At 46.0% G+C, this 13,931-nt stretch overlaps 1 protein-coding gene across 1 annotated transcript; it reads right to left on the bottom strand.

Annotated features, from left to right (window-relative positions):
- Nucleotides 1-8,154: 8,154 nt before the first annotated feature.
- On the bottom strand, nucleotides 8,155-13,181 carry CD1D (CD1d molecule). The gene is made up of 6 exons (XM_081120468.1): nucleotides 13,108-13,181; nucleotides 12,571-12,888; nucleotides 12,022-12,300; nucleotides 11,287-11,565; nucleotides 10,427-10,529; nucleotides 8,155-10,317 (listed from the first exon to the last, which is right to left on the bottom strand). Exons 1-6 carry the CDS (start codon nucleotides 13,166-13,168, stop codon nucleotides 10,296-10,298), a joined length of 1,062 nt encoding a protein of 353 aa, XP_080976594.1. The 5' UTR covers nucleotides 13,169-13,181; the 3' UTR covers nucleotides 8,155-10,295.
- Nucleotides 13,182-13,931: the final 750 nt, after the last annotated feature.

A 13,931-nucleotide genomic window follows, 5' to 3' on the forward strand; every position in this document is an offset into this window, starting at 1 on the left:
GTTCATCAGGGATGTTGGCCTATAATTTTCTTTCTTTGTAGTGTCTTTGTCTGGTTTTGGAATTAGGGTAATGCTGGTGTTGTAAAATGAGCTTAGGAGTCTTTCCCCCTCTTGAACTTTTTGGAATAGTTTATTTTTGAGAGTATTGCAAATGTCCCCCTCCTTTAATCTCCCCTTGCCCCCTACCGCCTGGTTCCTGTCCCACCCCAGGGCTTCACCAACCTATTGTCTGTGTCCATGGGTTATGCATATATGCATATAAATTCTTTGGTTAATCTCTTCCCACCACTTCCTCCCACCTTCCCTCTGAGATTCCTCAGTATATTCCATGTTTCCATGCCTCTGGTTCTATTTTATTCATCAGTTTATTGTGTTCATTAGATTCTACATATAAGTGAGATCATGTGATATTTGTCTTTCTCTGCCTGGCTGAATTCACTTAGCATAATATTCTCCAGATCCCTCCATGCTGTCCCAAAGGGTTAGAGATCCTTCTTTTTTACAGCTGCATAGTACTACATTGTGTAAATGTCCCACAGCTTTTTTACCCACTCATCTATTGTTGGGCACTTGGGCTGTTTCCAGATCTTAGCTATTGTAATTAACACTGCTATGAACATAGGGGTGCATATATTCTTTCTGGTTGGTGTTTCAGGATTCTTAAGATATACTCCTAGAAGAGGGATAACTGGGTCAAATGGAAGTTCCATTTTTAATTTTTGAGGAAACTCCACACTGTTTTCCATAGTGGCTGCACCAGTCTCCATTCTCACCAGCAGTGCACTAGGGTTCCCCTTTCTCCGCACCCTCGTCAGCACTTGTTGTTTGTTGATTTATTGATGGTAGCCATTCTGGCAGGTCCTGGTGTATGATCTTTTTAACTTATTGCTGGATCCGATTTGCTAATATTTTGTTGAAGATTTTATAATCTATGTTCATCAGAGATATTGGTTTAAAATTTTCTTTTTGTGTAGTGTCTCTGTCTGGTTTTGAAATTAGGATGATGCTGGCTTCATAAAAAGAGTTTGAAAGTATTTTTTTCTTTTGAATTTTTAGAATAGTTTGAGGAGAATACATGTTAGTTCTGTTTTGAATGTTTGATAAAATTCACCTGTAAGCCACCCAGTCCAGTTCTTTTGTTTGCTGGAAGCTGTTTGATTACTGCTTCAATTTCATTCGATGTTATCAGTCTGTTCAGTTTCTGATTCTTCCTGATTGAGTTTTGAAAGATTGTATGTTGCTATGAATTTGTCCATTTCACCTGTGGTGTCCAATTTGTTGGCATATAGTAGTTAATAGTATTTTCTTACAACCCTTTACATTTCTGTGACATGAGTTGTTACTTCACCTCTTTCGTATCTGATTTTATTTATGTGGGTCCTCTCTATTTGTTTCTCCATCGGTCTGGCTAAAGGTTCATCAATCTTGTTTATCTTTTCAAAGAACCAGTTCTTGGTTTCATTGACATTTGTATTTTTTTGTTTGTTTTTTTTTTAGTCTCTACATATTTGTTTCTGCTCTGATCTTTATTATTTCCTTCCTTCTACTTACTCTGGGCTTTTCTTGGTGTTTTTTTTTTTAGTTCTTTTAGGTGTAGAGTTAGATTGGTTTTTTGAGATTTTTTTCTTGTTTCTTGAGGTAGGCATGCAGTGCTGTGAACTTCCTTTTCAAAACCACTTATCTGTGTATCATAGATTTGTGGTTGTTGTGTGTTCATATCACTAATTCTTTCCTCCATCTAATCACTTCCATTCTCTGTGCTCAGTAGCTTATTCCTGATCTCCTTAATCGAATGCTTCATCTCTAGAATTTCCTTTTGGTTCTTTTTTAAAGTTTCGATCTCTTTGTTAAAATACTCTTTTCATTAATTTTTCTTTTTTAAAAATATATCTTTATTGATTTCAGAGAGAGGAAAAGAGAGGGAAAGAGAGATAGAAACATCAATGATAAGAGAATCATTGATCGGCTGCCTCTTGCATGCCCCCGACTGGGGATCGAGCCCGCAACCTGGGCATGTGCCCTGACCAAGAATCGAACCCCTATCTCCTGGATCCTAGGTCGACGCTCAGCCACTGAGCCATGCCCGGCCAGGCTGTTTTCTGATTGAATTAAATTGCCTGTCTGTATTTTCTCTCATCTTGTTGAGTATCTTCAGAACTGCAATCTTGAATTCTCTGTCATTTATATCACATATTTCCATGTGTTCCAGTTTGCCTTCTGGAGATTTTTTTATTTTCTTTCTGAACTGCCTCGCTATCTTGGTTATTCGTGGTATTTGATGGGCTCCTCTGTCTAGACACCTATGTCTGAGTGGCATTTCTCTAACAGATTACTATGAAGAGGTCTTTGTTATTTTCCAGTAGGTGGCACTGAATCACACTTTTTTTTAGCTCTGTGAAGTCCCCAAGCTGAACACTGGGGCTGCCTTCAGTATTGCCCAAAGCTGGGGAGTGGAGTTTGTTTTGCCCTCTCAGTATTGACAACGTGAGACCTCCACAGGGCCACCTCTGCACACATCCCATCTGGGGATCCGTCACAGAGGTATACAGCAATTCTGTGTAATTGTTCTCAGGTTTGCAGATAATGTGTTCCTTTTCCCAACACCATAGGTGACTGGAGGCAAGTTTTGGAAGTCTAAGGGTCCGCAGGGCTCTGTGGCTCCATTTCTTAGTTTGGAACACCAACTGCCCAACAGCTGACAACCTTGGAAGAACCTCTGCACTGTGTCCTTGCCCAGGCCTCTGAGCAGCTGCAGTCTGCACCACTCACTCCTTAAGGTCTGCCCGCCGAGACTGCACTTTGCAGCCATAAGAAGTGCCAGTGACCACCAGCTTTCTCCCCTCTCTGAACTGAGATGGCCATGAGCTCCCAGCTACAGGGCTGTATCCACGGCCCTCTTAGCTCTCCTTCCTTCTTGTCTCCCCTGTTTGGTCCCACTTGCTCACCTTTAGATGCTTCAATGCATGGATTTCTCAGGCATGCTTATTTTCTGAGCAGGGAGTCCTCTGTTGAGTTATAGCTGATCAACTTGGAATTTCTTTTAACTATGTTCCTCTATTTTTTTTCTTATTCTTTTTTAAAAGACTTGTTAACATTTTTTTAATACTGGTTTGGTGGTAATAAACTCCTTTGGTTTTTTCTTGTTTGAGAAGTTTTTTTTAGTTTCTCTTTCAACTTTAAATTATAGCTTTGCTGGATAAAATAGTCTTCATTGTAGTTCCTTTCTTTTCATCACTTTGAATATTTCATGCCAATCTCTTCTGGCCTGAAATGTTTCTGTTGAAAGATCAGATGACAGTCTTATGGGAGCTCCCTTGTCGGTAGTTAGTCTTTCTCTTGCTGGTTTTAAGATTCTCTGTCTTCAACCTTTTCATTGTAATTATGTTGTGTCTTGGTGCGGGCCTCTTTGGGTTCCTCTTTTTTGGGACTCTCAGGAGTTCCTGGATATGTGTATTTCCTTCCCCAGGTTAGGAAAGTTTTCTGGCATTATTATCGTTTCATACAGGATTTTAATTTCTTGCTCTCAGCCTTGTTCTCTGCACTCCCGTGATGCAAATGTTGGTATGTTCCAGTTGTCCCAGAGGCTTCTTCTTCTTCTTCTTTTTTCTGTTCTGATTGGGTGTTTTTTGCTTCCTTATATTCCAAATTACTGATTTGATTGTTGGTTTCGCCTACACTACTTAACAGTAATTCCTTGTAAATTGTTTGTCATTTCAGCTCATGTACCCTTCATTTCCAACTGGTTCTTTTTTTATGGTTTCTATGTCCTTTTTCATGCTGTTGAGGTTCTTACTAACTTTCTTTAAGTTCTCACTAAGTTCCTTGAACATCCTTATAATCATTGTTTTGAACTCTGTATCTGGTAGAAGTTTTCTTGCCTCCATTTTATTTATTTTTCTGCATATTTCTCCTGTTCTTTCCTTTGGGACCTGTTTCTTTGTCTTGGCATTTTGGCTGCTTCCCTATGTTTGTTTCTGTTAGGTAGAGCTGCTGTCTCCTGGACTTGGTAGAGTGGCCTTGTGTACTGGGTGTCCTGTAGGACCCAGTGGTGCAGCCTCCCCAGTCACCCAAGCTAGGTGCTCCAGGTGTGCACCTGTGTGGTCTGTGTGCACTGTCCTGTTGTAGTTGAGCCTTGATTGCTGTTGGCATCACTGGGAGGGATTTACTCCGAGGTTGATTGGCTGTGAGGACTTCCTGCAACTATAGTGGAGGTACTATTATGGAAGAGTTAACCCTAGAGAGTAGAATTTGCTTCACTGAGTCTGCCCTTTGAGTGTGTTGCTTGTGGAAATGGTAGGGTTGTAATTTGGCATGATCTGAAGCTGTCCACTGGGTGCACTGGCTCTGGGTGTACAAGGTCAGTCAGCACCTGTGCCCTGCCTGGGGCCCCCTGGTATGAGATACAGAGCTATCTGCATATGGCTGCTACTTGCACTAGGCTTGAAGGTGCTCAAGAGAGGCCAAGCTGTGAACTAAGGTCAGCTGCCATTAATGCAGAACCACTTAGCAAGGGATAAGGGGTACGCAGGGGCCAGATGCTGCACTTGAGTGGGCCTACATGTTGGGTGGGGGAAGGTCTTGAGGAATCACCAGGGTTGTGCAAACAGTGTGAGCCACGTTGATGGAGACTCAGATATGGTACCCACCTTCTAATTCTGTGGAAGGGGTTTCAGAAAAGAAACAATGGTCTCTGCCAGCACTTTTGTCTGACAGAAAGCTGCCCCATAAGCTCTTGCCCTGATGCCAAACAATTCAGTTCCTCCCCATATGTCCCTGTTTCATTTCAAGCTGCTGCCCCAGCACTGGAGTTCAGAGGGAGTGATTCTGAGGAAGTCCATGTGTGGACTCTTTAAGAGGAACTGCCTGGAACTCCTGCAGCCTCCATCTCACTCAGCCACAATCCCCACTAGTTTTTACAGCCAGAGGCTATGGGGACTTCTCTTCTTGGTTCTAGAACCCTGGGCTGGGAAGCTTAGTGTGAGTCTGGGACCCCTTACTCCTCAGGGAAGTCCTCCACAGCCAATAATTCCCTCCTGCTTTTTATTCACCACATGTGGGTGTGGGACTAGCCTTTTCTGCCTGTCTACCCTTCCTACCCATCTCAATGTGTCTTCTTCTTTAAGTCCCTAGTTGTAGGGCTTCCATTCAGCTAGATTTCAGGAGATTCTGAATGATGGGTTTTCTGTGGTTTAGTTGTAATTTTGATGTGGTTGTGGGATGATTCGAGTACCACATTTACCTTGGCCACCATCTTAACCAGAAGTCTCAAAGCCGAATCTTGAAGAAGGGTGGGATGCCATCATACAAAGAGATAAACAAAAAAATAGGAAAAAGTATTATTATTAATAGTATTATTTATGGAATAATAAGTGGAAAATAGGTTGTCACTGGAGCATAACAACTGCAAATGCACACCTAAGGACTCTGGCTTTTATCAGTCAGGCAAAAGAGAGCCAAGGAAGACTCATAAAAAGAAATGACATGTGTGTTTATGAAGATTAATACAGCAGTGTTGTGTAAAGGGACTAAAGAAAGAAAAGGCCCTGCCACAGCCTAAGGGAGAAATAAGGAGAGTCTGAACACAGATAGGTGCAGAAAACAAATGGCAAGAGTGGGTGCATGGTGAGGAAGCAGCAACCCCATCATGTGTGTTTTCAATGAAGGGGGGGGAAACAGTATTGTGCTTCAAAAGGGAAACTGGGTCTGGCAAAGGTTTTTGGAATTTTTTGGGTTTGTTTTAGGTTTTATCCTCTGTCTTTTTATTTCTTTCTCTTGTTTTTTCCCTTTTTTGAACCCTCATCTGAAGATATTTTTTCTATTGCTTTTCAGAGAGAGAAGAATGGGGGGGGGGAGAGAGGGGGAGAGAGAGAGAGAGAGAGAGAGAGAGAGAGAGAGAGAGAGAAACATCGATGTGAAAGAGACACACCGATTGGTTGCCTCCTGCATGCACCTCAACCAGGGCAGGGAATCGAGCCGGCAGCCAAAGCACAGCGCCCTTGACCGGAATCAAACCCCGGACCCTTCAGTCCAACGGCCGATGCTCTAACCACTGAGCTAAACTGGCTAGGGCTATTCTTTTCTTTTCTTAACTTCAAGGGCAATCTTGGAGTACTAGAACGCAAAAGGTAAGGAGATTCTGGGTGGTGAGACATTGGGCATAAGCCCCAAATCTATGCCAGAAAAGCCCAGCTGGAAAGGTGAGGCTTAGCAAAGATGAACATCTCTTCTGAAGACGAGATTAGCAGAAAATCACCCTTTGAGTCAGGGAAGGAGGAAAGATGAAAGTTTCACTACTGGATAACTCTAATTTTTACTAAAAAAAAAAGCAAAAATGTTATCTGCAGGGTGAAATGCAGGGAGACAAAAATGTGGAAGCTCAGTAAGAGCTCAAGAAAATGCTGGCTCAGTAAGATCAAGAAAGCTACAAGTCTTGCCAAGACTCAGACAGAGTTAAATAAAATAAGTTGAAGAGAGTAGAGCTTTCCCATTGCCAGATCTCAGAGCGGGAACCAAGTTGGAAATAAGAGATGATCATGAACACAGACGATAAAGAAAGCTCAAAGGGACAAGAGAATCTGGGAGTGGGATGTGAGAATGAGAAATTATGTGTGGCCTGAGAGTAGAGGTCTGGCCCAGAAGGAAGTCCAGAAGAGCCAGGGCTGAGCCACTGCACAGCACAAACAGAAAATAACCAACAGAAAGCTTGTCTGAGCCAGTCCCAGTTCACACTGGCACTCCTCTCATTTACATCCTAAACAACAGAGACCGCAGTGACTAAAAGGAGAAAGTGAAAATCAAAAGTGAGAATGGTTTTGGCAAAGAACATCATCAAATCTAAGCTCTTGGAGGAAGAGCTACACTACACAGCAGAGTGGGTCAACTCCATGCCATAAACTGAAAAGCAAAAGCAAATTCAAGTAAGCTCTGAAAAGTTCCAATTCCTACGTACATGTATCCATTTGAGTCCAATCAGGAAATAGAAACCACACAGTAAGCTAAACAGAGAAGCTGAATTATAAACTATAATAGGAAAATTATTATTAGATACGAGAAAGCCCTACATGGAACTCTAGGGCTGAAGGAGAATATCCAAGGAAGAAGAAACTTCCCTGACTGGAATGCAGACCTCACTGAGGAAGGTGTAGTTTAGCTCCTTGGGTAGCAGAGAAAATCTCTGGTTTGTCTGGGCCAGAGCTGGTCTGCAGTTACTGGACAAGCTGGAGCTACCCTCTAGGCCTCAGGCAGAGGCCTGCACAGAGAGTGAGGCTCAGTGGAAACCTCGGGTCAGCAGGTGGACTAGGCACAGGCCAGGTGAGGGTCTATAGAGGAGATGGGCACCAGGAGGATCAGGAAGCCTTTGGAGTGCCACTTCCCATAACAAGAGGACTATGAAAAGGTCATTGCCAGGCTGAGGCAGCAAGGTCACCGAGTGCCCATGAGCTCTGGGCACATGGCTGGGACAGCATTCCACATGCAGTACGCCTTCACACCCACTCTGCTAACCTACCAAGCAGTAGCTGGTAAATGCAGGAGAGCCCCTCTTCCTGCAGTGTCTCTCCAAGGCCCCCTACTGTAAAAGCTTTACATTGTGCTCACTTTAAAGGAGAAATAATAAGGAATTCCATCCATTATCACTGAGTATATAACGAAAGGTAAATTTAGAGCTGAATGGAAATAAAGTGACTATCAGCACAGCACTCAATAATGAACACAATATTCATACACAGAATATTAACATTTTAAAATGAATTTTCTAGATTTTCTGAGATGATAAGAACTGAGTATTTTAAAAAAGAAGACAGAATTTCCTGGAGAGATATAACTTCATTTTCAAAATAAATCAAAATTGCTTAAAAATGAACCAGAGCTACCATAAATTCATGCTGAAGCATTTCCAGAAAGATTTCAGAAGGGCCTAAGAATGTAAAAGGCCAATGGGATAAGTTCACAAACTTGACACTGCTTGAGAAAGCTAAGCTGAAGAGCATCTCCTAAGGGCAGTGTGGTACCAAAAACAGTAGCAGGTAACACATGTTTGAAGACACTATAGATTGCCACACATTTTACACATTTGTTTCCCACAACAAGCCTGTGAAGAAAAATCTGTCTTTGTCTATTTGGGCTGCTTTAACAAAATACCACAGACTGGGTAGCTTATAAGCAATAGAAATTTATTTTCCACCGATTGGAGGCTGGGAAGTCCAGTATCAAGGGGCCAGAAGATTCAATGTTTGGTGAAGGCCCACTTCTTGCTTCCTAGACAGCATCTTCTGCCATCTTCACGTGGTGAAGGGGTTAAGGGGCCTCTTCTCTAACAGCACTAATTCCATTTGAGAGCTCAGACCTCGCAACTTAATTGCCTCCCAAAGGCCCCACCTCCTAATACCATCATCTTGCTTATATGGATTTCTAACATATGAATTTGGGGGTACATAAACATTTGATCAGTGGTGTAAGCAGGACAGACATTATCATCCTCATTTGGCACAGGAGGGAACTGAGTTAAAGCCTAGAACTCCAGTCACCTGATCCAATGCACTTGCTGGTTCTCTAAGTTCTGCTTCAAATTCCCCTTCTTCCATGACCTTCTTTGACTAACCCCAAGCCAATATTTTCACTAAGCATTCTGAGAAATCTGTTGCACAGCATTACACATGCCTAAGAACAGTGGTTCTCCAACTTTAGCTGAATATCAGAATACCTAAGGGATTGTTAAAACACAGATGACTGGGCCCCACTCCCAAGATTTCTCATTTATTAGTTCTGGGGTGGGGCCCAAAATAATTTGCAAGTTTCCAGGTGATGCTAAGGCTGCTGGTCAGGAAACAACAACTTGGGAACCATTGATTTAGAAGCTGGCAGGATCTTCACCCACATTCTAGGTTCGACCTGCAAGTCCAGCATAGAAGATGCCAAATCTCAATTTCCTCTAGCAAAGACTCTTCAAAAGTTTAGTCACTCTTGTTCTGGATGTTCAAGGCCCTTGAGTGCCAAGAGATTCCTTCCCTGATAGCCAATAGATTTTAACTTGATCTTTTCATTTCTTGGCATCAGAAAGGTGTGTTGTTCCTCTAAGATTCCTGCTCCCTCCTCTAAGAATAGAGCAGACAGCTGGAGAGGCATCACTACACCTCATGCTTGCCCAGGCGCGTTCAGCCCTTTCTGTGTATTATCTTATTTTATAGCTATAAGGGAACCTGTTTGGAGGATATCTATCTCCATGACTGTCTTCTTCCAGTCTGAATAAAATGACTGCCCATTTGAAAGAAATATCCCTACCCAGAGTTATATCAAGTAAAAGCCTGAGACACCTCTGTTTCTTATGACCTCACTTTCTTTTAAAGACAAAATATCCCTCTTTATAATCCAAGTTCACAATAGAAACTATGTCCTAAAACTGCCAACATGACATTCACGACAAACTTTGTATAACAGACACAAACTGAAAGCCCCAGGCTGTTGTTAACTAGCAGAGGTATATTTGGAGTGCCGCACTCCAAACTTTGTAGACGTTTGAGTCAGCATTTTAACATCAGGTATGTTCACATAAAAATCCACACTTCTACTTTTCTTTTTTTATCCTCACTTGAGGATATTTTTTTCCATTGCTTTTCAGAGAGAATGGAAGGGAGAGAGAAAGAGAGAGAGAGAGAGGGAGGGAGGGAGGGAGGGAGGGAGGGAGGGAGGGAGGGAGGGAGGGAGGGAGGGAGGGAGGGAGGGAGGGAGGGAGGGAGGGAGGGAGGGAAACATCAATGTGACACAGACACACCAACTGGTTGCCTCCCATACACCCTCAACCAGGGCTGGGGATCGAGCCTGCAACTGAGGTACATGCCCTTGACCAAAATTGAACCTGAGACCCTTCAGTCCATGGGCAACACTCCAACCACTGAGCCAAACCAGTTAGGACAGACTTCCACTTTTCTTGAAAAATGTAGGTTACAGCCAACCCAGGGTCTTACTTTATATTTGACAAGCAGCTGGACCTGCTTCCTTTGGCCAGAACAAGTATTTTCCAGTTCACTGTAGATTCCAGCATTCAAACAATGACCACAGATGCCTTTATACCCGGCCCTTATCTGCCTGTTCCTGGTAGGTATCTGAATTTGCACTTCTGTTTTTAAGAACCATGTGGGCTTATAAACAGGTAGTATACTTAAATTCTCTTAACGTATTAAAGGGGTGTGATGAGAGCTGTCTTATGATTGCTCCCTGCTTGATCGAGGTGCCTCTCTTTCATCCTCAATTCCCAAGGACTTGAGAGCCTCAGTTCCAGACAGGTTTGGTGAGGACAGTCAGATGATGTTCTGATAAGAGCTGTGAGAGAACAGACAGAGACCATTAAGAAAAGTGGAAGAGGGAATGGAAGGGACAGTAAATGGGGAGAAAGGTTGAGGAAAGGAAGAGGTGGAAAAAGACGACTTACCTGTACTTCTTAAACCAGAAGGTTAAGCCTCCGCCTACCAGAAGGAGGAACGTCAGCGACACCAGCACCACCCTGATGATCCAGCCCGCACGCCCGTGGCTCCCTGCGTCAGGAACACGAGAGGTGTCTCAGCCCAAGATTCCTCCCTATTCAAGTCACTGGTCTAAGCACATGCGAGGATGCCAGGTGCTATTTCCTCTTCCATTTAAAGTGGCCACTTGTATTCCCCTGAAGTTTTGATGGCCCAGCTGTTCTCAGGGTCTGCACATACGTAATTCAGTTCCCTTCAGTTTATGGTAGCACAGCATACAGGGAAGGGAATGATTCTTCAGCTAGGCAGACCTGAGTCTAAATCCAGCTCATCCTCTGTTTAACAATGAGATTGTGGGCAGTTAACTTGACCGAGCTTAGCCTCAATTTTTTATCTATAAAGTGAGAATAATACTTCCTTCAAAGGAGAGCTGACTGTATGACATGCTGTGTGCAGTGCTCGGCCCACAAACAAGAGGCAGTTGGTTAACCATAGCTATCTGTTATCCTGCCTTCAAATGTTCCCAGCTCCTCTCCTGAGGAACAAATCTTCTGGGATTCTTCATTTGCCACCTACTTCTGAAACTGTGAGTATTTTAGTCTCATTTTTCTTGCATATGGAACACCGTGGCTCAATGCTTTTTGAGTTGAGAACTTTAGTCCCCTCCTTCCTGTAGCCGGAATCCCCTCCTTTCCATCCTGGTCAGGGCCTCATCTCAGAAACTCGTCTATCCTGCACTTGTCCACTCTCACCCCTTCCCTGGTCCCCCTCCCTCCATGCTTCAGAACCATTTCCTCCCATTCCCAGCTGGGCCCCAGTTCTTTCTCACCCCAGTAGAGGACGATGTCCTGGCCTCCTAGACTGCTGTGCCTCACTCGGCAAGTCAGGCCAGCTGCCTCCCCAGCGGCCACATCCAGGGTTACTTGGAGATACCACGTCCCATCAGCATTGGGCAGGACGTCACCTTTCGAAGTACCTGGCTGCTCCTGCTCACCTCGCATCCACATCACCCACACAGGCTTTGGGTAGAATCCCGAGACATGGCATATCAGGAACAGAAGGCCAGGACCAGGAGGGGGGCCACTGGACAGCCAGGCCTCCGGCTTCACTGTATCCAACAAGGGAATGGGGCACCTTAAAGTGAGGACTGCACTAAAGGTTCTGGGCCTCAGAGCAGGCTCATGCCTCCCACAGTCGCACCTCTGGAAATGACGGCTCTCGGAATTGCAATCCATTTGTGTTAGCTTCTCCAGGAGAGCCTTCCCTGGTCTATCAACATCCCTGTCTATACTACACCGCCCTGTGTTCAACTGTAACACACGTAACACGTTCAAGCACTGCTTTCGTTGTTAATGTCTTCTCATTCCCCCCTCAAGCAAAGATCCTGTTTGACCCCAGCGTTTATTTAACTGAATTCGTGGAACCCAAAGGATGCTCAATTAATACCTGTGGAATAAATAAACACCCTCATGCCTTATCCAGCCCCTCCTGAGCCTTTCTCTTCCAAGGCTCAAAGGAATGTAAGCCCTGGAATGGAAAAACCCAGATGAAGCCCCAGGCTGACCTTGCTTCTCCAGTTCTGATTGCCCTGCCTCAAGGAGGCCTATGAGAAGTTGGGGGCAAGTGTCATTGAAGAGCCACTGTATTGTTTCCCTGGTCCCTTGGTCCCTGTTGAGCACTTTGCTGACCGTCTCCATCCAATGTGGGGCATCTGGGGCTGGCACCCAAGAATTTCTTTGGAAACTCAAGGCATCTCTTCCTTGAAATGCTACGTGGAAGAAGCTTTCTGAAGGGCTTCCAGGGTGCACCTCACATCCCGCAGACACCTGGATCTCAAAGGGATCTAAGGAGAGGAATGGATGGAGGTCAAAGAAGGGTTTAACAGATTGGAAGAAATTGGTGTGAGGGTCATACCACCCAAAGTTCAGGGAAACAAGAGTGGCTGACCCAGAGCAGGACGAATAGGGGATATTTTGAGGAGTCAGAGGCTGGGCCCCTTTTGGCAGAAGTGGAAATGAGAAAAATCCCATCACATGAGGCCAGAGTTTCCCAACTGGGCTTCGGCCTCCGCCGCCTCCCCTTGGGTCGCTGCCCGCCCCCGCCCCCGGCTCACAGTCTATGTGCAGCATCTGGAGGAATTCCTGGACGGTCTTGGCGAAGCTGCGTCGATACACCCTGAACACGCGCTGCAGCGTCTCCCACCGCTGGTCGCTGAACGTGCCCCGGGCCCAGGGCTGCAGGAAGCGGATGGCGCGGGAGTCGTTGCTCCACGCGTGGGTCTGCAGCGCCCCCAGCCACGCCGAGCCGTCCGTGCGCGCCCAGCTGCGGTTGGCGAAGGCCGAGGTCTGGAGGCAGCGGAGGCGGGGGCTGCTCTGCGCGCCGGGTGCCGGGAGGCCGGAGGGGCGCGGCGGGGGGTCGGGGGGGCCCGGGGCTGCGGGGCAGGGGGAGAAGACAAAACCGATGGGCTTGGGCGGAGGGGGACGTCTCCAGCCAGGTGCCCCCCCGCACTCCGCGGAGCCGGGAGCCGAGGCTGCGTTTCCGAAAGGCAGGAGCCTGTCCACCCGCCCCCATCGAGCATCGCCCCCCTGCCCAGTCGGGCTCCCTCTCGCTGTCCCCCAGACGCACGCACAGGCGCCCTCGCTCCACTCACCCGCAGAACGTCCCCAAATCTGGGGGAGCCCCCAGAGCAGCAGCACCGGCCAGCACTCCATGTCGCAGGCTCCCAGCTCTGGCTCGGGCTTCTCCCCCCTCCCCCCTGCCCGCCCAGCCCCGCCCCGCCCCGCCCCGCCCCGCCCCGCCCCGCCCCGCCCCGCCCCGCCCCGCCCCCGCCGCCACGCGCAGGGCCCTGGATGCGGCACCTTTGACCCGCTCGCGGTCCCGAGCGCGAGCAGAACAGACTCCTCCCCGGCCCAGGTTTCCTCCCAGGGCGTCCCAGGCATCCCCTTCTCACCTGCCAGATGCTCTGCCTCACCATTAGCTGCTTGAGCTGCCAGGGGCCATGGTCGGGGCCCAAGGAGTCCTGAAACCACCACTCCAGTATTTTTCACAACCAGCTTGTCTAAATCTATAAAGTTTTAAAAACGAGACATAAAGTTGGATCTATGGTATAACTCCAACCGTGTTAAAAATGCAAAGGAAAAAAAAAAGTAGGAGGAAAGACTGTGACTTAGCAGTGGGTGCTTCTAGGAGGAAAGACTTGGGGTGATTTTTTTGTGCTCTGCACTTTTTATGCCTTGCAAAATTTCTGCAAGTGCAAGTATCACATTTATAATAAAATGCAAATAGTGAAACTAATTTTCGCAGTTGTACATTGAGAGTATAGGACTGGGCTGGCTCAGATTCTTTAGTGTGCAATTTTTATTTTATTTTTCTTTATTTTTATTGTTGACACTATTACAGATGTCCCCATTCGCCCCCATTTGCCCTTCACCACCCAGCCCTGTCCCCCTTCCTTCTGGCCACCGCCACACTGTT

Source organism: Miniopterus schreibersii (genome assembly GCF_964146895.1).
Source record: "Miniopterus schreibersii genome assembly, chromosome: 19".
Lineage (NCBI taxonomy): Eukaryota > Metazoa > Chordata > Mammalia > Chiroptera > Miniopteridae > Miniopterus > Miniopterus schreibersii.